This window comes from Nipponia nippon, unplaced genomic scaffold, assembly GCF_047370975.1.
Source record: "Nipponia nippon isolate SJK-2023a ecotype South Korea unplaced genomic scaffold, ASM4737097v1 scaffold_1, whole genome shotgun sequence".
NCBI classification, from domain to species: Eukaryota; Metazoa; Chordata; class Aves; order Pelecaniformes; family Threskiornithidae; genus Nipponia; species Nipponia nippon.
This window is the reverse complement of record NW_028262290.1, coordinates 158752801-158775840: the sequence shown is the minus strand read 5'-3', so window position 1 is coordinate 158775840 and position 23040 is coordinate 158752801. Positions and strand designations below refer to the sequence as shown.

The 23040-nt window shown below is 41.2% G+C and overlaps 1 protein-coding gene across 4 annotated transcripts in view; it reads left to right on the top strand.

The window, feature by feature from the left end:
- DPP6 (dipeptidyl peptidase like 6) overlaps window positions 1-23040 on the top strand; it is a 566701-nt gene that overhangs the window by 519813 nt on the left and 23848 nt on the right. For all 4 annotated transcript variants that reach the window (XM_087730211.1, XM_009467586.2, XM_087730220.1 and 1 more), the window contains exons 13-16: window positions 3683-3790; window positions 4383-4474; window positions 6955-7002; window positions 9158-9276. In XM_087730211.1, coding sequence (XP_087586337.1) covers window positions 3683-3790; window positions 4383-4474; window positions 6955-7002; window positions 9158-9276 — 367 coding nt within the window. The remainder of the gene's footprint in view (window positions 1-3682; window positions 3791-4382; window positions 4475-6954; window positions 7003-9157; window positions 9277-23040) is intronic.

The window sequence follows — 23040 nt, the reverse complement described above, 5'->3', positions numbered from 1 at the left end:
CGTCTTTGGCATTTAAATGAAGAATTCTCATGTCATCCAGTGGAGGGGACTGACTGATACCCAGAGGCATGGGCTCCTTTCTTCTCCAGTTGATGACCCTGTGTTTTGATGGCAGGTGCCCCGGCTTCAGAGATGGCCATTGGTGTGGTGCAGCCAACCACAGATGAGCATGGGGACTGGGATGGAGGATGAAGCTCAGCATTGCCCCAGGGGCTGAGTGTGGCAGGGGATGGAAAGAGGTCTTCTCCCTGTGCCCAGAGGAGGAGGTGACTTCATTGTCACAGTAATGCCAATGCACATTTATAGCACTACATTGGATTTCAATGAACTGTTTACCAAAATGCAAAGAGTTAAAAGTGTTTATGTCACACCTACCTGTTTATCAGAGCTATTGCCCTGCGACGCTTGTATTGAGACATTTCCCTGAAAGAATAAATACTTACAGAGCAAAATCATTAATTCTGGTATCTGGGCAAAGGTGGATCAGAGAGTGGCTGCAGATTCAGTGATGCTCAGTAATCCCTCTCCAATACACTGTAATACACTCTACTTTTTTTTATTGTTATTACTTTTTCCAGGACTTTATGCCCTTCTCTAAGACCTACAGAAGCTCAGATTGCCCTTAGCATTGTCCCCTCACACATCCTGATTCTGCCAAACTTGGGATAAGCCTGTGAGCCACTCCTTGGTTTCTTCTTCTCCTGACCATCTGCAGGTACACTGACCTGTGTTGCACAACTCGGAACTTCAGCACTGATCCCTCCAGGAATCATGGTGCCCTCCAGCACCCCATCACCTTATCTCTTCCACCAAAGCTGAAGCCTTCGGTGGGACCATTTTGATACACAGCAATAAACAGGTTGCTGGAAATGGAGTTGCTGCTGCTTTCTTTTACTGATAGCGATGCAGGTTGGTTAGTCCCACCATTTCCTTCTCCAGCCACAGGGTCATCCTTTGTTTAGTGATTATTCCTTCAACTCTGAGGATGACTGGGTAGTCCTCAGCTCCAACCACCTATTTCCTTCCTCCTCTACTCTGGGGACAATTGCCCATCACAGGTGAGCAGCTCTGGGTAGATCTCCTTCCTGAACCAGGACACTGTCTGTTCACACAGGTCTTGGAAAAGCAAATGGGATCAGGGACCCATGCTTACTTAGTCAGATTTAAGCTTCAATTTAAGCTGCTGTGGAATCATACAGGAGTTACCTTACTTTTTTTTTTCCCTTATACCTGTGTCTGAGAGCACTTAGTTATTGCTGCATGTAGCTGACATGAGGACAGCTTTGTCCTTCATCTGCACAAAGCAGAGGATTTCTGGAAATTGGCCTTGACTGTTTGAGTAGAATTCATTTGTCTAAATACTGAGATCTAGCTGAGCACAAAGACAAGAAGAGCCATAAGGACTTAAGAAGTGCCCTACCGAGTCTCACCGCTGGTTCCTCTGCTCCATCATTCTGTCTTTAGCAGGCACAGCAGCTGATGGTATTTAAGGACAGTGTGTGAGCTGACTGCTTTCTGCAGCCCAGTCCTCTCATATTTCACCACCATCTATGATAAAAAGATAACAGACATTTGAGACTATATCTATGTCTATTCCTTTTAGGATCTGCTAATGAATCATGAGTTTCTTCAGTCCCTTTTTGCACCTTCTAATACCAGCTGCTTCCATAAGCCCCTTGGGGCAAAAACTTCCTGCTGCACAGGAAAAGTATTTTCTCTTACCAGCATTAAACTGATCTCCTCTTATTTTCAAGGAGGGCTCTTCTGTTCTAGTGTTTTGGGATTCAGTCAGTAATAGTCAGCCAACAGCTCCAACTGTTTGTGTCACATGAAGAATATTTTAATTATGTGCCCAGTGTAGCTCCCTACAGTATAAAATCCTGTTCAAAAAGCCTTTCAGCCTGACATCCCTGCCATTCAGGATAAGTCACCATCTCTGTCAAGGTTTTAAACAAAGTTCTGGTTGTACTAATGTGTTGTCTTCCCGGCAACAGGAACTTGCAAACAGGCTGTCTCATAACATCAGCCAAGTGCTAAAGCCTTGCATCTGTCACCCGTGCTGTGTACCTCCTTCCCCTGTAACTCTGAATGAACCTCAAACTAATCTGCACAATGCTTGCTCTCCCTGGCAGAGACATACTGCTGGAATATATAATGCAGTAGGCACAGATATAGAAATGTAGGGTGAACTCATTGCTATTTACCTCAGTAAAGGAAAGCCTGTTGAGCAGAAGGTTTGCCCAAGTTATCATAGTTGTTTTTCAATGAGTTTTCTCCTGTTATGAAAGACATTTGGAAATAATACAGAGTTTCATGTTTCAAGTTCCAGAACAATGTCAGAAACAAATGAAACCGTTATTTCATAGAGCTGTCACAGGATGTAAATGGACATATTTTAAAATATACTTGAAAATCTAAGCAAGACAGAATAAAAGGAAAAAACAAACAGTTTGAATACCTAATACAGTGCTGATAAATCTGATAAATAGTGGAAAAGAATTAATCACTAAAGAACTGGAAGCAAAGGAACATACAGTAAGAATAATGTGTTAGCTTATGAGAAATAAAAATGTTTATTTCTTTGCTGTAGGTGTTTGCATTAGCCATAAATGTCCCTGTGCAATCAAGTTCTTGCTGGTTCAGCGTGGTAACTTGACATGAGCCAAGCAGAAAGCTGACGTGTTTGACAAACACTGAACCAGAGGACCTAGAAGAGGCTGAGCAACAGTTTTGCTGTTGGCTGCCCTTGAAGAAGAAGGAGGCACGAAGCTGGGCCAGGGCCAGCAGGGCTCAGCCAGTCCCCAGAAAAGCCTGATATCACAGGAGAGGTTCAGCAGAGGTTCAGCTCTTGTTTTAGTCCCAACTATTCAAGATGCAGAGTAGAGGAGCATCATCTAGCCAGTTCCCTTGGTACGCTGCTACTGTGTCACACCATATGGACCATCCTTCTGCTTTCCCTTGTAATCTGCTGTTCAATCATCTCCTGCAGTGGACACTTCTCATGTGCCTTGGGGTTCCTGTACAAAAAGAAAACAAAGACCCTTCCAGGAAATGCTTGCTTACCATATGTGGTGTTTGATTTCCTTCTGCTGAGTCTCTTCTACCTATGGTTGAAAGTTTTAGTCACCCAATAAAAGTCAATCATCATGTTCACCTGGGAGCTCTGTGTCAAAGACAGTTTTGCAAGATATTCTCCCCTTTGTAAATAATTCAGTGAAATAAGCATTTGTAAGAGAGTAGGAAAAGACAGCAGTTAGATGCTGTTAGTTGTGTTTCCTCGAGGACAGGAATAGATCAGTTCTTCCAGCGGAGTAAACAGTGTTTGTCAGACTTGTGCCAACAAGGTCCAAACCATTTCTAAAGGCTTTCTTCCAACTGCCCCGAGCAGTCAGCTGTATGTGTGCACTTTTTGCTTTGCAAATGGGAATTTACTTTATAGCCAAGGGACTCTCCTTACTGCCTGTCTTCCCACAACTGAAAGGTGTCTGCTTTCCTGAGAGCACAGAAGCAATAATTTTCAAAACTTTCTCCACTTTTCAGTGGGTTTTTTGTTTACCTCAGGTTGCTGTTAAAAAGCACTCTCTATTCCAACATGAATTAATTTCACAGGGTTTTGCAGTGCTGAGTAATTTTAAATACAATAAATTAATGGTAATACAACCCTTAAATTTGCTGCTTACAGAATGAAGAGCCGATTTTTTCCAAGGACGGTCGGAAGTTTTTCTTTGTCCGAGCCATTCCCCAGGGAGGACGCGGGAAGTTCTACCACATTGCCATGTCGTCATCACAGGTGACTCACTCGCTGCCACTGCTTTGGGTCTCACCTGCAGTAGAAAGCGATAAAAAGTAATATCTGTGCTCACACTGGCAAGACTGGATCATGCAAATGTAGAACATAGGTCTTGTGCATAAAAGAAAACCTTCAATGATGGTTTACTAGGCATAAGATAACATGAATTTCCAAATGAGATACTTAAAAGAAAAAGGTCAACCAACTATCTCCTTCCAAACAATATCATTGCTTTGTTTTGGATTTTTAATGCCTTCTTAGTTGTACATAAATAAGTAAATCCCTGCACTGCCATAAAGGATTAATCAGAAGCTCATGGGCACGCTGGATTAGAGGAAGGGGTTTGAAGCAGTTCTGTGCTGAATTCATCCAATTATCTTCAGTGGAGTTATGGTTAAGATGATTCTGACTCTATTATTTCGATGCCTGCAGAGTCACAGAAATAGCAGGGGGAGGGGTGAAAATTGCAGATGCATGGTTTATTTTTAATAGGTAACAGAGTTCAAAAGAGCTCCCTTTTTGCGCACAAAAGCTTTGCTCAGGTATCTTCTTTTAAGAATAAAGAAACCTAATTCTTATTTCTTTCTGGCAGCCCAATAGTAGCAGCGATAACTTACAGTCTATTACATCTGGCGATTGGGATGTGACAAAGATATTGGCATATGATGAAAAGAGGCATAAAATGTAAGTAAACTTTAGTCTGACAAATCAGTCTTCCTTTGTTTAGCCCTGGACTATAGGGTTAGTTATGATGGTATTGTGTATGTGCCTGAAATGTATGAGCATAAGGAGATGGGAATAAGGCAACAGGAGAAGCTGTCTCCATTTTGGCTTAACCTCTCACACCATTCCATATATCTTGTCATATTTTGGTTTTCTCTCTATAGTTCAAACATTTCTTTCTGTGACTATTAAATACATTTGTGTAGGAGTGATTTCTCCTGCTGCAACTTCTGATATTAACCTCTGAAGTCTACTTTCATTGGCCACCTAGATAGTCAGTTTTAGAAAGAATCCTTTATTGACCTGCAAAAATATAGAATCATAGAATCGCGTAGGTTGGAAAAGACCTTTAAGATCATCAAGTCCAACCGTTAACCTACCACTGCCAAGTCCACCATTAAACCATGTCCTCGAGCACCACGTCTACCTGTCTTTTAAATACCTCCAGGGATGGGGACTCAACCACTGCCCTGGGCAGCCTATTCCAATGCCTGACTACCCTTCCGGTGAAGAAATTTTTCCTAATACCCAACCTAAATCTGCCCTGGTGCAACTTGAGCCCATTTCCTCTTGTCCTATCGCTTGTTACTTGGGAAAAGAGACTGACCCCCACCTTGCTACAACCTCCTTTCAGGTAGTTGTAGAGAGTGAGAAGGTCTCCCCTGAGCCTTCTTTTCTCCAGGCTAAACAACCCCAGCTCCCTCAGCCACTCCTTATAAGACTTGTTCTCTAGACCCTTCTCCAGCTTTGTTGCCCTTCTCTGGACATGCTCCAGCATCTCAATGTCCTTCTTGGAGTGAGGGGCCCAAAACTGAACACAGGATTCGAGGTGCAGCCTCACCAGGGCTGAGTACAGGGGGACAATCACTTCCCTAGTCCTGCTGGCCACACTATTGCTGATACAAGTCAGGATGCTAGTGGCCTTCTTCGCCACCTGGGCACGCTGCTGGCTCATATTCAGCCGGCTGTCGACCAGCACCCCCAGGTCTTTTTCTGCCAGGCAGCTCTCCAGCCACTCTTCCCCCAGCCTGTAGCGTTGCATGGGGTTGTTGTGACCCAAGTGCAGGACCCAGCTCTCACCCTTGTTGAACCTCATACAATTGGCCTCAGCCCATCGATCCAGCCTGCCCAGATCCCTCTGTAGAGCCTTCCTTCCCTCCTGCAGATCAACACTCCCGCCCAACTTGGTGTCATCTGCAAACTTACTGAGGATGCTCTCAAACCCCTCGTCCAGATCATTGATAAAGGTATTAAACAGAACTGGTCCCAGTACTGAGCCTGAGGAGCACCCCTTGTGACCGGCTGCCAACTGGATTGAACTCCATTCACCACAACTCTTTGGGCGTGGCCATCCAGCTAGCGAAGAGTACGCCCATCCAAGCCAGTTTCTCCAGGAGAATGCTGTGGGAAATTGTGTCAAAAGCTTTACTGAAGTCCAGGTAGACAACATCCACAGCCTTTCCCTCATCCACTAAGCGGGTCACCTTGTCATAGAAGGAAATCAGGTTAGTCAAGCAGGACCCGCCTTTCATAAACCCGTGCTGACTGGGCCTGATCCCCTGGTTGTCCTGTACATGCCACATGATGACAGTCAGGCTGATCTGCTCCATAACCTTCCCCAGCACCGAGGTCAGGCTGACAGGCCTGTAGTTCCCCAGATCCTCCTTCTGACCCTTCTTGTAGATGGGCGTCACATTTGCTAACCTCCAGTCAACTGGGACCTCCCCAGTGAGCCAGGACTGCTGACAGATGGTGGAAAGTGGCTTGGTGAGCACCTCCACCAGCTCCCTCAATATCAGTGCATTAGACAAAAAGTGCTTAGTTTGAATACCAAAAAAAGCCCACCCTTCTTCACACTTGCCCCTTATGCTTGTAAAATAACACACAACAGGGCTTTCGTTGTTTAGCCAGAGGGTTCACCACAGTCTCAGCAGAAAACAAGGGCAATGAAGTATTCTTCAGCTTCATACTCTGCCTTCCCTGAAAGTCCAATTCCCTTTTTCAAAGAGGATGTTTCAGTGGGTTTTGCATCAGACCCGGGTTTGCTATCTGTCTGGGCAAAGAATAAAAAGTGGGCAAAGAAGTAAAAACTGGTTCTAGAGAAAAAAGAAAGGTGTTTAAAGGACATTCTGAGCCATAAATCTTGAGAAAAAAATGTGAAGGTCTTTCACTTAATCACTTGATCCTTTTTTGATCTGCTGACATGACCACTCTAGGACCCAAACATTTGCATGCTTCTTTTAACTGCAGTGCAGCCTGCAACGTACTTGCTTGAGCCTCTGCAGTGATGTGTCCTTGTGTATGTTTTTCTAACTCAGCTTAAACTTTCCTTGCCTTTACAAGATCAGGAAAATGGTGATGTGAATGAAGATGGTTTTGTATGAGATACTTGTAAACACCCTTCTAATGATATAATTGTTTTTTGATTTTTTTTCCCCCAGTTATTTCCACAGCACAGAAGATTTGCCAAGAAGGCGACATTTATACAGGTATGCGCTTTACTGACTTCACATACAGAATTTCCCATTTTTTTCAATCTTACATGAATTATTGCATAAGCAATTGCAATAGAAACAGTTTCTTATGTGTTTGTTTTTAATGGCATTGCAAGATCTTGCAGTATGTGACTGGAAAAGACAGAACAGCGTAACAATAGTGAACAAAATGCTTGACATTTGGAAATGTTTTACATTTAGCAATTTTCTCATTTTATTGCAAACTTTGAATTGGTCTCAAGATAAATTCTCACAAAACTTTCCAACAGAACTGTTTAACACTTGAAAGAATTCAGAATTACATACACTAATGATATAAACTGTTTTTATACTTCTAGATAGCAGTTTTCATGGAAATTTGATAGCGCCTCACCTCTTCACAAAATCAAAAAGAAATATGTTATGTTTGCAAATATTTCCCTGCAATTCCAGATTACTTTAGTATCATCCGTAACTGTATGATGAGTAAAATGCTGGTTTATAGTAAGTTATTGGTAGTGTAGCTATTGTGAAGTATTGTGGGAGCAGATTACAAAGGGGAGGAAACCCAAACTTTTAAATAATCATTTTGGAATCATTATTCCATTTGTCCTATTTTTTTTCTCAGTCACCCTGCTGTCGTCTCAGCATCTGCAATGAAAGGCAGACCTGGGATAGCATCAGTTGATAAGGGACAGTCAATACGTTTTCCTTCTCTGACATGATGTCATACCTTTTTTTCCTCAGTGGGAAGGAAACCAGAGCAAACTAAATTACCTGTAATTGAATTATTTTTTCCTTTCAAGACTTCTATGCCTGTTCACTGCACTCCACAGTTTTTGACAGTAGATCAGCTCAGTGTTTATTTTCTTGAAGAAAAAAAAATCAAAATTATATTGACTATTCATTTCTATTGAAATGGGAAGAAAATCTCATTTTAAAAGCTGAGTCCAGGCACAGCTGCTCAAGAGCTGCTGGCATGAGTCAAAGTGCTTCCCACTCCTCGCTCATCTTGGCATGCAGCTCACCCTGGTGCCTCATTAACCTCACCACCCCACACAGGCAGCAGGGAAAGAGACGCCCAAAATCTCAATGTCCTTGACCTTACTTTGATTACACAGTGATCTTGGCCTCACTTCAGGTATTTGATTTCCTGCAGTGGGTAGTTTGGCCATCTCTCATCCCAGCCCAAGGGTGTCAGCTCAACAGCATCCTTGGCACATGTTCATTGACAGAACTCCACTGGAGCTCTGACAGCTTATATCAGATGAAGATCTGGGGTTTGGTGTTTTTTTTTTTTTTTTCCTTTTTGTGTCTGATTTAGTGACTTGTAAACAGGATTTAAGCCAGAGACATGACCTGAGCCTAAACAACAACTCAAGACTTACTCTGTTCAGTCTTTGTGGCTCTAAACAGATTGTTCAGCCTCATCTCTTCTATGAAATAGTAGCAAAAACACTCATCTGCTTTACATTAATACTGGAAATATCTATTTAATATTCTTGAAGCATTTTGAAGTTTCAAAATGCTATAGCAATGCAAAATTTTATTTATTATTTGCTAATAATCTGTAATTCATTCTTCAACTTACAGTAGACTCTTACAAAATGCTTCTGAGAATATGGACAGGCCACGTTACCTTCTTCAAAAACATACCCCTAAACACAATCTTTCCTTTCTACTTGGATCTTGTAAAAGCAACTATTTAAACCCCCAAAAAGGGCTTTGACCTCTGAGGCAACTGCTAGCAAATCAGACCAGTGAGGCAACCAGTAAGAAACTTCAAGAAAATATTCCAGCTCTTTATTGTCTGTTATAATGTAAGTAGGTGTAGAAATACTGCTCCATTGTTTCATGTCTTTATTCATCAAATTATGACTTCCTCTTGTGGAATTGCAACCATCATATTCTTTTAAAAACTATACCTTCTTTCACAGCCACCTGACCTTGCAAAAAAAGACACCAGCATCCTTTTATGTGTTCTCCATTCAGGCAAAAAAAAAGCCATTACTGCTATTTAAACTCAACCAAATGGAAATGCGTTGTCTCTTACTAATGTTGGACACATTATATTTATGTTCTTATTCTACAGTACAGTAAGGTTTGAGTAATGTTGCTTCCAGATAACATTTGCTCAGTGACCTTCATGGACTTATATTAACTTTTTCAGCGCAAGCACAAATGGAAACTTCAACAGGCGGTGTCTGTCTTGTGATCTGATTGAAAACTGTACTTATTTCAGTGCATCCTTCAGTCACAATCTGGAATACTTCATACTGACATGTGAAGGTACGTTGGGCTTTGTTATTGCAGTTGTTGTGCCTAAGGATAGGATTTAGAGCCGGCATTGATATCTTTAGATATCCTGTGTACCTGTGGGCAGCTTTGAAATACTGGCCATAAGTATCTGGGTCACTTTGCTTTTAAAGCTTTAGTCTTAACATTTTTTTTCTTTTGTGTATTTTTATTTTTGACTAGAAAGCAGATGTGTGTGACCTTTTTCTGTGCATATCTGACTATTGAAGACAGAGGTACATTCCTTTAGCCACTCCAAGCATCCTGAAGTTAAAGTAACAGCAAAACCTAGAGGAAATGAAACATCAGAAAGTTTGTGAGATATAAACCAGTGATGTGGGATTAACTGTGGGTGACTGGTGCCAAATGCATCCACTCATAGCAGTACTGTAAGCAAGGGAATTCAAAGTAAATAAGTTACCATGAAAAGACAGTTTGCCAAGAAAAGGCAGTTTGCAGAAAGCTACCTAATGGACAATGTGAGTACAGAATATCTAGTGTTTCACTACTTGTTCATCATAAATTTCCCTTAGCTTGGAGAAATCTATAGGTCTGACAGAGATTTCTAGTGTTGAAAAGGCCTTACAGTATCCAAAGGGCTAAGGATAGAGGGCATTTCAGGAGAAGAGCTGTAAAAGTCAGCTTTCTCCAGCTCTGTTAAGAATAAATGCAGAACTCCATAGCATTTAATCCTATGTAATTTAATTCTGCTTAATTATCCTAAATTGCTCATACAATGCATGCACGCAGAAGTGGATTGCAGCCTGCCATGGTAAGCGTTATTCTTACTGGTCATCTGCTGCTATGATAGCAGTTGCTCAGATGGCTGCACGCTCTCTCAAGCAACTATTGCAAAGCAGCAAGCCAACCAGAAATGCCTCATTTTCAGCAGCTCAGGAGAAAACAAAGGTGTGTAACATAAAAAAAGTAGCTGTTGTCGATGCTGTTGTAGAGCAGCTCTAAGCACTCTCTCTGCTGAACGTCAGTAGTCTGTTTGGCAATGCATGGACTGCCCCTTCTCTGACTGGCAAATATTCATTGGTGCCAGTAACTGCCTGTGGTGAACACCAAGGATAAAGAAGTATTTGAGATGGCAAAAGGGAAATAACCAGGATAATCGAGATAAAGTGGAGAAGTAGGATGGTTAACATGATACCAAGCAAAATGTCTGGACATGGACATTTGTAAAAACATGTTCTGCCCCAAGGAGGAAATATAGACTGTATTTTGGGGGCATTTATAGGTATTCTAAAAAAATAGCTTGCGATACAGTGCAGTGAAATAGCATTGACAGTGCAATGGACTAAGTTAATGGACTACGTGTAAATCTCTGAACGTATAATTACGGCAGACATATGCAGAGAAGTGTTATTTCCTACTAAACATTCAGTTCTGTAGTAAATGTTATTAACTTTATGAAGTTTGTCTCTTTACAAGAAAAGCCCTGTATATTTTTCTTCTTGTTTTCATTTCAAGAAAAGCCGTCGATAGCTACTAGAGAGAGTGTCCCTTTCCTTTGCACCAAGATAACAGTTTTAGAAGCATTTGTGAATAACAAGATTAAGGTTCCTAAAGGGTCTTATCAACAATTAACACAAAAGTGTGTGTTTGTAGCAGTAACTGGTGTATGACTTTATGTCAGACCCATACATATCTTCGAAGGAGCTAAACATAAATGATTTTACTCTGATCAAGCCTGTAATAATTTTAAAAATTGTATTTTCTCAGCTGTCCACAGGACAAATGCATGGTCAAATATTTATGGCTTGAAAACAATTTCTGTACTGACACTTAGAGACTAAATTCCACCATACCTCAGTTTATCTATCCCTTTTATTAACTTGCTTCGTGATCTTCAGTTGCAAACTTCTCTGAGTTTAGAGACACAGACACGACTGTGGCTCACCTTAACCTCTCTAAAAAGGATGGCAAGGTTTGTAAGATTTGATTAAGCAACCAATGCTTATAGAGTACTCTGTGATATTTAAATGAAAGGCATTTGAAAGGGAAAACATATATCTTTAAAAAAAACCCAAAACAACAAGAAAGGTCTGGCATTGCTCATTTAAGGTCTGGCATTGCTCATTTGATCCCAAAGGTCAAGAGTTGGAAGTTTTTTACTCACTGCTTTGGTACCTTAGAAGCAGCATATAATTGTCTTAAAGGATGTTTTGCTGTCCTGCTGACTATGCTTAACAGCAGTGCTACCTGGCACAGACTGAAATGAGAGAAGTATGCTATAATAAAAGGTAACCTCTCTTTCAAGAGGACAATGTAATGCTTACTGTCAGGAGGCAACATTTATTGCAATCAGTCAGTCCCAGAAGGGTAGTTACCTTATTTTTCATCTAATTTTATATGCTCATGATTGAATTACTGTACCAGGATCTAAGGAAACATGATGCTTTGCAGACTGCTGTTAGATTATCTCCTCTAGACACTGTCGAAAAAGCAATATGTGCTGAAACAAGGTCACTCCTACTGTCATTTTCATCATAAAATATGGGCTTACCCTTCTCATAAACCAGCACAAGCACTGCCACTGATTCCCTCTAAGATAAACAGAAAGAAGATCTGGATGGAAGGGTTTTGCTACTTTATACATAAATTCAATTGAGAATGGGGTTTTCTCATCTGGAATGGGATGTAAAATTCAATTGCATAGAGAAAAGGGCAAGAAATTACAAGTTTTGGCTGTGGAAGGCAGTTTATTCCTGTTTCTTTGGTGGGGCTCAGACATGTACAGTGCAAGGCTGAATGACACTGAGCCAGTAAAGCACTAAAGCCCATATTAAGATGACAGCTCCTTCTCCTCTGAAGGATGAAGCCTTATCAGCGACTACCACTGTAGTCAGCTGTGTAGTGTTTTAGTATTTCCATTTTAAATACGTGCACCTTGTCTTCAGTGACTCCTTCCCTTGCTCCCCAGTGTAACCTGCCCGCACTATTAAAACTTGAGTGCTGATGAGTTTGTTCATGGGGGAAGAAAGGATGTGCAACCGTTTCTGTTGCAGGCTAACTTGTACTCTGACATTCTGTGTAGCAGGTTTGGTTACACCATCTTCACTCATAAAAAATCTGTGAAGCCACTGAGACTTTTGCTTGAACACACAGGACTGGCAAAGGTTATTCTGGATCCTGGAGTTCAAGTCCCTGCTATTCCAGACAGTGGCATTGTAGCATCCTTTACATTGGTTGGTCAGTCTTCATCAACTGACCTCAGCCATAAGCTGATTTTGGGCAGCTCAATGCACTTGGGGAGGTGTGAGGCTCCCCACAAAGGGTTACTGCCTTCTAGCTTTGAGAGAAGAGGAATATTGAGGAAGACCTCTGGCACATGCATACATTACTGCAATTAATACCACTTAATACATGATGAAAATGATAGGAGGGTGTGTTGTTCATGGAATGCTAATTAAAATTCTCCATAATCATGCATTATCAGAAGGGGATTAATCATTGACACAAAGAAAATTGGTAGTTACACAGAGAGGAGAGGACTGTAATGAGGGCTAAGAGAAAACTATTGTCTCATGCTCGGCATGGTTGCTGGTGGTAGAGAAGTGCCTTTGCCACTGCACTGTGTATTATCCTTTCATTCATTGACCAAGTTGGGAAAAAACAGCTTTCACTTTTAAAAGAGACAACAGTGTAACTTAGAACAGGGAACGCTGTCTTCTTCTATAGGTCTCAAGTCCTTCCTTCTTTTACAAAAACTGTAAGATTGTTTTGATTCAAAATACCATAAAATCACTATAGTCTATGCTAGCTTTTTGAAGATTATCTCTGCTGGAACCTATGTTTGTAGCTGACTGGTAGTCTTTACTGTCAGTATTTTGCAGGTCAAATGACTTTAAAGCTGTCTCTCTCTTTGAAGAAAGGAAAATAGACTCTTCTAACAAAAATGTTAAAGTATTATCACCTGATTTGGATGTCCTCTCTAGCACTGCGGTTATCGGTACCGTAACCTAGATGCTGTAGATCAGTAATCACAGGTAACAGGAATAAAGTCATTTCTGCCTTTCCTAGCAGGCAATTTTGTAGCTGTAGAGCAAAATGATATGTTGCAACTGAGCTGTGCTTGATAAAATACCAAAAGAACCAACAGGAAAGGGATTTATCTGGGTATACATCTGCTTCTCCCCAGGTATGTCCTCTGAGTTAGCAGCCACGATGACAACAGCTCTGTAACTACACTCCTGGCCCTATAGTGCTGAAGGATGCCTCTAGGCCTGGGAAATCATTAAAAACAGGATTTATAGCTCTTAGGTCCTGCCAGATAAAATCCTGGTTCAGTCCCATAAAGAGAAAAAAAGTGGTGCAAAAGCACAGAGTAGGAAAATGTTGCAATTTAAGGATTTTCTTTGAGAGAGATTGATACTAATGAAGAAGCAATGCAACCAAATTACTGATAATCTGAGTCAAGTTCCTCATACCATTGTACATGTAATTCTTTCTGTCTGTGTATTCATGAGTTTTAAAGACAAATGCTGCAAGTTTATTCTTTATAGAGGCAGCATGTAGCTATAAACTTCTTAGCTCCTTAAACTGTTTCTTGAGAATTTAATTATCTTCTTTCCTCCCTTTTGGTGGAATACAGAAACACCATCTGGGCCTGGGAACACTTAGGAGCATTACTTGCTACTTCCACTTCCTAGGTTTATTCTGAGCATTAGAAAGTCCTTTTATTATTCTACATTTCTTTTATTTTCCAGATTTTTGTTGGAGTCAGCAAAGACTTTCACTACCAAGTTTTACCAAATCATCTGGCTCTGCTTTGCAGCAGATTGTCCTGACCTCGCTTTTAATCACATTTTAACACTGCGGAGTCCAGAGCATGATTTAGCAAGGTTCAGCCTTGGAGAGGTCTAAAACCACGTTTTGGAATAATTTTACAAATCTAGATTTTTCTGCCTTGTGATGTGGTCACAGCACAAGCTCCTGCCCACACAGATGATACAAGTCTGAAATGTATGGTTACACTTCTGGAGGGTACCACATACACAGAAATTTTTAGTGTAGGAGAGTCTAAGTTACAAAAGACATTAAGCGAAATCATTAATTTATAATGAGGGCTGCTTTAGGAGAATGCAGCGGCTCAGCATTTATTGTTGGGACCAGGATTCAAAACAAGGCTCATGTCCTTGATCAGTGCAATCTTTCCAAACCCAGTCAGTGATTGCTAACTAGCACCTCTCCTGCATTCTTTTAACAATGTGGAAAGGGATTTTTACTAAAACCCACTAGCCACTCCTGTGCAAAAGAACTTTTAAAGGAGGCTGGACATGGTCAGAAAAGTGGGAAAACTGGGTCACTAATGCTGCCTCTTGTGCTGCATAGCGCAGTGCTGTGTAGCGTGCGATAAGCTCAGCCAACAGCTGTGTGGGTGGGAGCATCCTTTGAAATGGCAGCATCCAGCACCATTACTGTTGGCATCGTTCAGTTCAAGGATTTAAAAACCATGATTTTTAAAATGTGAATAAACATAAAATTCTGGGCATTTTGTCTAGTATTGTGTCTCTGCTTAGATGCCATTACTGCATAAGGACTTTGTCTTTTTTGAGGAGATATATATTTTGGAAAATCTCCTAGTATTTTATTCTCTCATGGGATTACCAACTGATTTAGATAGACATGAATGCGTTCCAAAGAAAAGCTAAATTAAAGCCAATAAAGTGCTTGGATTTGTTGATGAATTTCACTGTAACAAAGTAACATTTTATTTTGCCCATCTTATGGATTCAGTCAGTTTCATCTGCACTTTTTGTAATGCTGAGTTTAGGGAACTTTTTTCCCTGAAAATCCCATAAAATCCTAGAATACGAGTTTTAATCAACAAACACCTTCACAAAAATGTACTAGGTTTAGCATATCACTCATGAGAAATGTTTCTCTGTAATATTCATGACAAAAAAAACCCAGGGGCTTCTACTGCTAGGGACTTACTTTCTGAATGAAAGTGTCTGAATCCTTTCTGCCTCAGTAAAGAAGGTCACGACATTTGTCTTTCACCATGAGTGAATCAAACCATATCTACTTCAGTTTCTCCATTAATATGAGAGGGCCATGACATCATCACAGAGACATTATTGGCAGTAATTTGTACATTTATGTCACTTTGAACAGGAAGAGCTTAATATTATTTAATATCTCAGGATAATTCTATATTGAGATTTATCAGGATACAGGGAAGAGAGAACAGAAGCTTTATTGCTGGTAAAATAAATACTGCACTAAGTGTTTAATTTGTGTTACTGACAGATGTGTAAAGCCCTTTGCAACCTTTCCCAGCTGATCGCTTTCAGGCTTTTACCAAGTGGGGAGCAAAGGTACAGCGAGAATTAGTGGTTTGCCTATGGCCACATCTTGAGTCAAGTATCGTGACCCCCATTTCCTTCCTCATATTGCAAGACAGCACTCCAAGGAAAAGCACCATTGGCTACTGGAACAGACCATCAATGTGTCTAGCTCTCTAATCTGTCTCCATCAGTGGACGGTGCATAATTACCCTCTTCAGGAGCTTTTGCAATAATGTACCCATCAGGGACATGTCTGCCCAGCTCCTGCAATAAGAGGTTGGCTCATGCCTTCAGGCAGAAGAATAATGAACCTCTTTCTACATCTTTCTCAGTTCCTTCATTTAATCAGACCTTTTAACCTGTGCCATTTGGGCCAGACCTACCATCCCTGGAAAGCAATGGAAAACGTGGAGACAAGGATTTTTTATACTAACTATGGACAAACAGATGCCAGGAGCTGTAAATCAATGTAAGATGTCTACCATTCAACAGCACAAGTTCATAAAGCAATGTTTTGTCTACAAAACCTAACTATATTGCTCACAGATTGCCTTACATGTCACATAGAAATCTTGCATATCACAGTCTCATCAACAGCATTCCTGGAACCAGATTGTTCTTAGTAGTCGTTATGCTCAGGTAAACATCAGTGCAAGCAATAATGCAAGTACGCAGCTTAGCTCTTCCCTGGATACCTTTGGCTATTTATGGACTATAAACCAACTTAATATTTAGGTATATATATCTGCAAAAAAAGCAGGATTGCTTTCTTTGTTCCCGTTCTGTAACAAAATAAACATGTTATTTGTAGAGTACTGTTGGATTCTCTAAGTCCTATGTTGAATGTGGACACCTATGATACATATATTTACAAACAGGTTGTTTTTATAATAGTTGTTTTAATTTGTTGGCCCATATCTAGACATGGAGAGTTCAAAGGCACGTTTGGTAATAGTGATCTGAAAAGTCCTAACTAGCTGCAAAATGCTAGTTAGGACACATGGGTTTGATTTTTTTCTCTGTCACAAGCTCCTTTAGAGAACTCAAGCAGGTCTTGTAATTCCAGCTTCCTAGAGGTGTTGTGAAAATAAAATCCATTACTAACTGCAATACTCGGACATGCACTGGCAATAAGGGGCATAGAGGCACCTAGATGGATAAATTACCAGAGTGGTTTTGAAAGATTCAGTGAATCTTCAATCTATTCACTGCAGAGAAATCTTCCTAGCAGAAACCCAGCTATTATTATGCAGGAGAGCACTCCCGTAACAAAACCAGCATGTAAAATGATTAAATCATACAGGAGTGAAGAGTTAACAAGGCATGGCTGCACACATTTGCTGTTAGCTCACAGCACTGCACGATGTTTCATCTCAATAGCAATTCGATAACTAGCCTGTAATTACATCGCAGGCCTTAATAAGTGCGGGGCCAGTCCTCCCAGGTGCTGAATGCTCTTAACTCCTACCAGCCGCAGTGAGAGCTGGAGATACTCCATGCAGCAGAGGAGCCCCTCGGCATGTGGCGGGACAGGACTCCAGCAAGACCAGCCTCCCGTGCCACCGCAGCATCACTCAGTGCCTTTAGAGATAGGCAACGATCTCTTGAATGAGGGATTGAATTCTGAGTTATAGCAGCAATAAAGCAGTTATGAAAAATACAATAACCCATTTTGGCTTAAAGCACGTCATTATGTATTATATGTTTTTATAGCACTGTGAATGTTTTAGGAACTGGGAGACACAGTGCAGCTGCAAGGGGGAATATCATCCTGCAGCTTTTTTGGCTTGGAGGGTCCTTAGTTATGTATGTGTGTGCAATTTGCTCCTTGTGGGTGAGTATGGAAGTACTGACCTTCCAAGAAGGATTTGAACAGGGAAAAAAGCACTTGCTTGTCAAACGCTACAGGGAGAGCGTTTCATTAGGAGTGTTTTCTGTCGATAACACTCAGGTTAAAATGGCAGAAATTCTTTTTCTTGCTTTTGCGAGATGAAGAAGATGAAATTCCTTTTTAACCTCTCCAGGTAACAACTTCATGTGGCTTGGCGCATCTCTGGCAGGTGGCTGGGGAAAGCTTGCTGCTATGGGTACAAGTATCTCACGTCAGGGCCTGAAACAAACATTAAACGCACAGAGGAGAAAGACCTACATTTAATCCCTACGTAAGCTTAGTTACGTAGAAAGCCTGCTACCTGGCCATGCTTCTGAAGCATGTGGGTTTAGTATCAACTAATAATATCATAAAACTACCCATCATGGTAATGGCAAAGCATCTCAGAGAGTCTCCGAAGCACTTCTTACTGAACTCCAAGTAAATGCTTTCTAAGTGCAGCTGGTCCTGCTAAGAGGGCCAGAGCTTGGCAATTCAGGTGACCTTTGGCGAGGGTCATAATAAAGATGTCATTGAGTACTCTAAAAAGACTTAATTAGATGCTGAAGTAACTACTAGAGCTGAAAAGGAGTTTTATTAACCAATTTGAGAGCCTATGGATAGGCATGCCCTGGTTTAAATGTGAAAGGTTGCTTCCCAGATTTTACTAATGGGATATGCATCAGCTACCACCACACTTCAGTATAGCCACGTCAACAGCTCTGAAGACCCCAGCCAAGGCTGAGAGCCAGCTTTAGATGCTTTCCTTACTGCAGGCGCCATAAGCAATAGCTCCCAGGCAGTGACCAGGTGGAGGAAGTTCAGGGGAAGGTGGTTTCTACCAGCTGTTCCAACTGATCATGCCTCTCTCTGCCCCACCTCACCTTGCTGTGAAATGCAATAACCCACTATAAAGCACTGTATAGTATTTTTCATCAGTACATCTTGGAGGACCACAGCACTGTATGTCCACAAGGACTGGAAGACAAAGTTGGTGCTGCCACTGAAAGAGGCAACTCCATCCTCTGTCCACCCTGGGGGTTTTTTCAGCAGTCTGCTACTTGTGCCACAAATAGGCTCACCCTAAGCTGGGTTCAGGAACTGAACTGAATGAAAATTAAATTTATTTTTTTTTTTCTGCTGGGATCAGTTCTAGAAGCTCTTCTGCTGTTTTGCTGGATGATTGTACAAACGTTTGTGATCGTGCAAGGGAGTGGGAAATGCTGGGATGGGACCAAGTGGCTGAGGGGGGGGTAGAAGTGGACAACACTAGTTTAAATTTTTTAGGGAACCACAGAGCAAGGATTTGGGAGTATTTTATGGGCCATCCAATGACTGCAGCTTGTTACTGCTGCACCCCAGTGTAGACTGGTATCTATATTCTCTATTATTCGCAATTAAATCATGGTTTTCATCTGCTAGCCCAGAGTTACATTATTTTCCAGCACATCAAGTGTTATGATATGCATCAACAGAAGGGTTTGCTACTTACTGCCTTATGTGACGCTCATGGGTGTTCAGATTTTCTGAACTATCTATCTGAGCTGCCCTTGGCCTGGATGTGGGATCCACAGCGAGGGGTAGAAAGCCAGTGTTTGACACTCTGTGCTATGGGGGTCTGAACATGGTGTTTTCTTTCTGGGGAGAACAGGACAGGCAGTCCCCAAGAGCATGCTATCCTTGTGCTACTGCGCAAGCCAGGCATCCGAGCCAAAATGTCTGGCTAACAAAATCCAAGATGCATAAGAAACATGGAGGTAACACTGAAATGCATCTTAATGTCCTGCAATGCGATAACGGCCTGCAGGAACCAAGCATGACCCAACAGTGTGGATGCAGGTTCCCACCCAGCTGAATGCTAAATGAGCACAGCAGCCGTGCTTGTGCCTGGAAGGCATTCCCAGTGGCTGCTCACATATTAGGTCACGGGGTGACTGTTATCTGTTGTGACCAGAATGGTTTCCTATACAAGGATGGTCATGACAATGCTTGGGGTTTTGTATACCCAGTAGCGGGAGGCTGTAATTAGTGCTTCCAGGCAAACAGTGACTTTTTGGAACTTTTCCTGAGGCTTATGAAGCTTAAATTAGTTTCTGCTGTTTGAAAGCATGCACAGACTTAATCTCTGGGTCCTATTTATATTATAATTACTATATAATTCGCATTTGCATTCACTTGACTCCCTTTCTTACTTAACAGCCAAGGTTGGCTCTTGCGTCTCAGCTCCTTTGTGTGCAGTTCAACGGTCAGAAATCCCGTGGGTAACGGCAGGATGGGGAGAGCTCACTCTTGCTCCCCCACGTGCTTGTATGACTTCAGAATAGCAGACTGATATGAGAAATCCCTTTTGCATGAACAGAAGGTACCAAAAGAGCTTTTTCTCCAGGAAAAGAGAGTATGCTATTAGTGGTTTGGAATTTGAAAGAAAACTTGTTTTCTATCGGCTGTTAACAACATAGTTATTACTGTAGTCTGAGATTAATTAAAATGGTGGCTTTTGTGGATGTTGCAGTCACATTTCGTCTTCCTTTAAGCAGACGATTCATTTATGTTATAAAATATTTCACTGTATTGTTATACATCTTTAATGCAGTGTAAAGTACCCATAAATACTCAGTGACACAGAACAAGTGGAAAAAATATGCATGCATATTTAATAATAAAATGAATAGAAAACACCTGTACTTTCCAGTGCATGGAAAAAAATAAGATTGTGAAATGAAAGTGAAACTCCTATCCCTTTTAAAATTACCTCATTGTGCAAAGCACTACGTGTTCCTTGGTTTTGCATGCTTTGATTCTGTTTTAATTTTGATTCTGGCTTGTAGATATAAGCTGTCTGGCATTGCCCAGAGGAAGGTGATCTATCATCTGCTTGCAGCCAGGGTTCTTGTCATTCAGTCATTCCATACATATAAAATTTTATCTGAACTCCACTCGTAGGAGATAAATGACCATGACAACAGGCTACCTCCTTTGCTTCAAATAACGAAGCTTCACAAATCAGGCAGTGGCCTCCTGCATGTTGAGACTAGGGTGCATGTGCGTTATTTCCAGCTATATGAGCGACCTTGGTTGAACTCATTATTCTGCAGTGGATAGTACAGATGTTACCATCCCGCAAGATTTAAAGCTTCCTCTAAGGAAAACTGCTTCTTTCACCTTCTTTGCCAGCTGGACCAGCTGTAAGGTTTATTGCTGGCTTTTGTTTTCTGTTTGCATGATACTTGTTTAGTTCTTTATTAATGCAGTCAGTACATTAAGGATATATTAAAACCTGAGAACTCATGAGAGGAAAACAGCTTAATAACTAGACAATGCGAAGCAATGTTTTTGTTTTGGTTTTTTTTGAAGTTAATACCCAGCATCAGTTATTATTTAACTACTAGGATATCATTATTTTGTTGCAAGAGAATTTTACTTATGGAAAAGAATAAATTAAGATTATCTAAATCAATTTATACTAGGCTTGTAATGGAATAAGTACAAAATATGCAATGGGTTTTTATTCTGTGAGTGTTAATGAGTTGTAAATGGCACTGAGAAGAGAGTATTTTCTTTCATGCTGCGATTACAAGGAAATAGCCTTTTCCCTTGACTATATCAGCAGTATGTTTATTAGAGGAGCTGGGAGGAGTAACAGGGACTGCAATGCTTTTCCTCCCCTTCCACAGCTCTACCAGGACATGGCTGCACAGTCTTTCCATCATGACTACACTGCCATTTGTGATACTTTTTAATCATGGAATCACAAGATCATAGGAAAATTCAGGTTGTAAGGAACCTTAGGAGGTCTCTAGTGCAGCCTCCTGCTCCAAGCAGAGTCAGAGAAGAGATCAAACCAGACTGATCAGGGCTGTGTCTAGTCTCTTCTTAAAAGCCTCCAAGGATGGAGAGTGCACAGCCTCCCTGGGCATCCTGAGTTATCCGGAGACTTTCCAAGGTACGCAGGCAATACAGAAAATGTCAGGCATGTTCCTCCACATATGGTATTTCTCTTAGGATTAGGAATCCAATAAGACACAAGTATATTTTAAAAATAGGGACAAATGTTAAACTTTTGCTTTCGTCTCTTTTCAAAGTTTGCAGAAAGCCCGAATTAAAATTGAATTGAAAGAGGTTAAGTTAATGAGGGTCTCAATTAGAAACAGCAGGAAATAGAACAGAAATTGGAAAAAGAAGGAGTTGGGTATGGGGATTTCTCTGTTCAGATTCATTCTTCCAACCATAAATCTGAACCAGCATACTAGAACAAAATACCTTAGCCTTTTGGGAAGTCAGTGATACCCACATGAGCTGGAGTGGTTCCCTCCTAGTTCTGGTACTTACGTCTCCAGGTACACAGTCATGGGGCACTGGCAGGTTCAGGAACTCTGCAAGCAAATTCTCCTACCCTACCTCCTTTTTATGGCTGATCTTAATCATTATGAGGAATGTACCTGCAATGTTTCTTGAAGTTCATGGGTTTTCCATGTTCCTCTTTGGAACCCTCCACATGCATTATTGCATTATGGCTTTTGAAAACCTTAGCCAAAGCCTCATGAAAGGAAGGAAATGCTTTCACTCAGCCCACTCAGTGTGATACCTCATTGGATGATATTAATTAAGAAGAAGAGGATGGGGATTAGTGAAAGAATTGTAAGGGAAGCTTAAGTACCAGCTAAATGAAAGAAGGCAGTAGATTATGATGAAGAGAAATATGAGGCTAATTGGAGATCAACAGCAGGGCTTATTAGGAGCTGGTCTTGGGAATGACCTTACTTAGATTGTTCCCTGGCAGCCTGGGAACCCAAAGCTGGACGCAGCTAATGGAACTTGTTACGGCCACAAAGCTGATAAGCATCATCAGAAGGCAAAGAGAAATACTGGAGAATCTGGCTGTCTTGCAGGCCTGGAGTGGGAGAAATTAATAGTACAAAGAGCAAAATTAAGCACATGGTAACTCAGGGCAAGAATTTGTCTTGTATGCTTGAAGCTCAAGAGTTACAAATGACTCAGAAGAGCAGATGGATGCCTGGGCATGCAATGCTGATCACTGGATGTCTGCAAACCACCTACGGGCTGTGCTCATGGAAAAGGCAAATGCTCTTTTAGGGTGGATCAGGCAAACAATTTTCTGTATAACTGGGCAAGTAGCAGTTTCACTGTATAAGGACCAGTTAAGACAGGGATAGAGTCCTGGTCTTTTCTGTTCAGGAAGAAGGAACTGAATGTGAAACGCTCTTGCATTAAAGAGTAAGAGGAAAAGAAGCTTTGTCGTACAAAAGGGAGCTAAAATAATCTAGTTTATCCTACTGGATGAGAGCTTTGGGGACACATGACTGCTCTAACTGTAATGGGAATACTCATGATTAGTAAAAAACAGCTTGTTGGAACAAACCCAAAAAGGTGTAAATTGGAGTGACAGCCAGTGTAGCTTCAAGTTAGAAGGCAGCTCCTACCAGAAGAGCAAGACACCTGTAGGAATTACATCAGCAAAACCAGAATTATATTTAGAGGGCATTTGTCAATACTGTTACAATACACAATTACCTGAAGAAACACAGAGGTCCCATACCCTTCTGTGTTTCAGTGACCATAGGACAGACA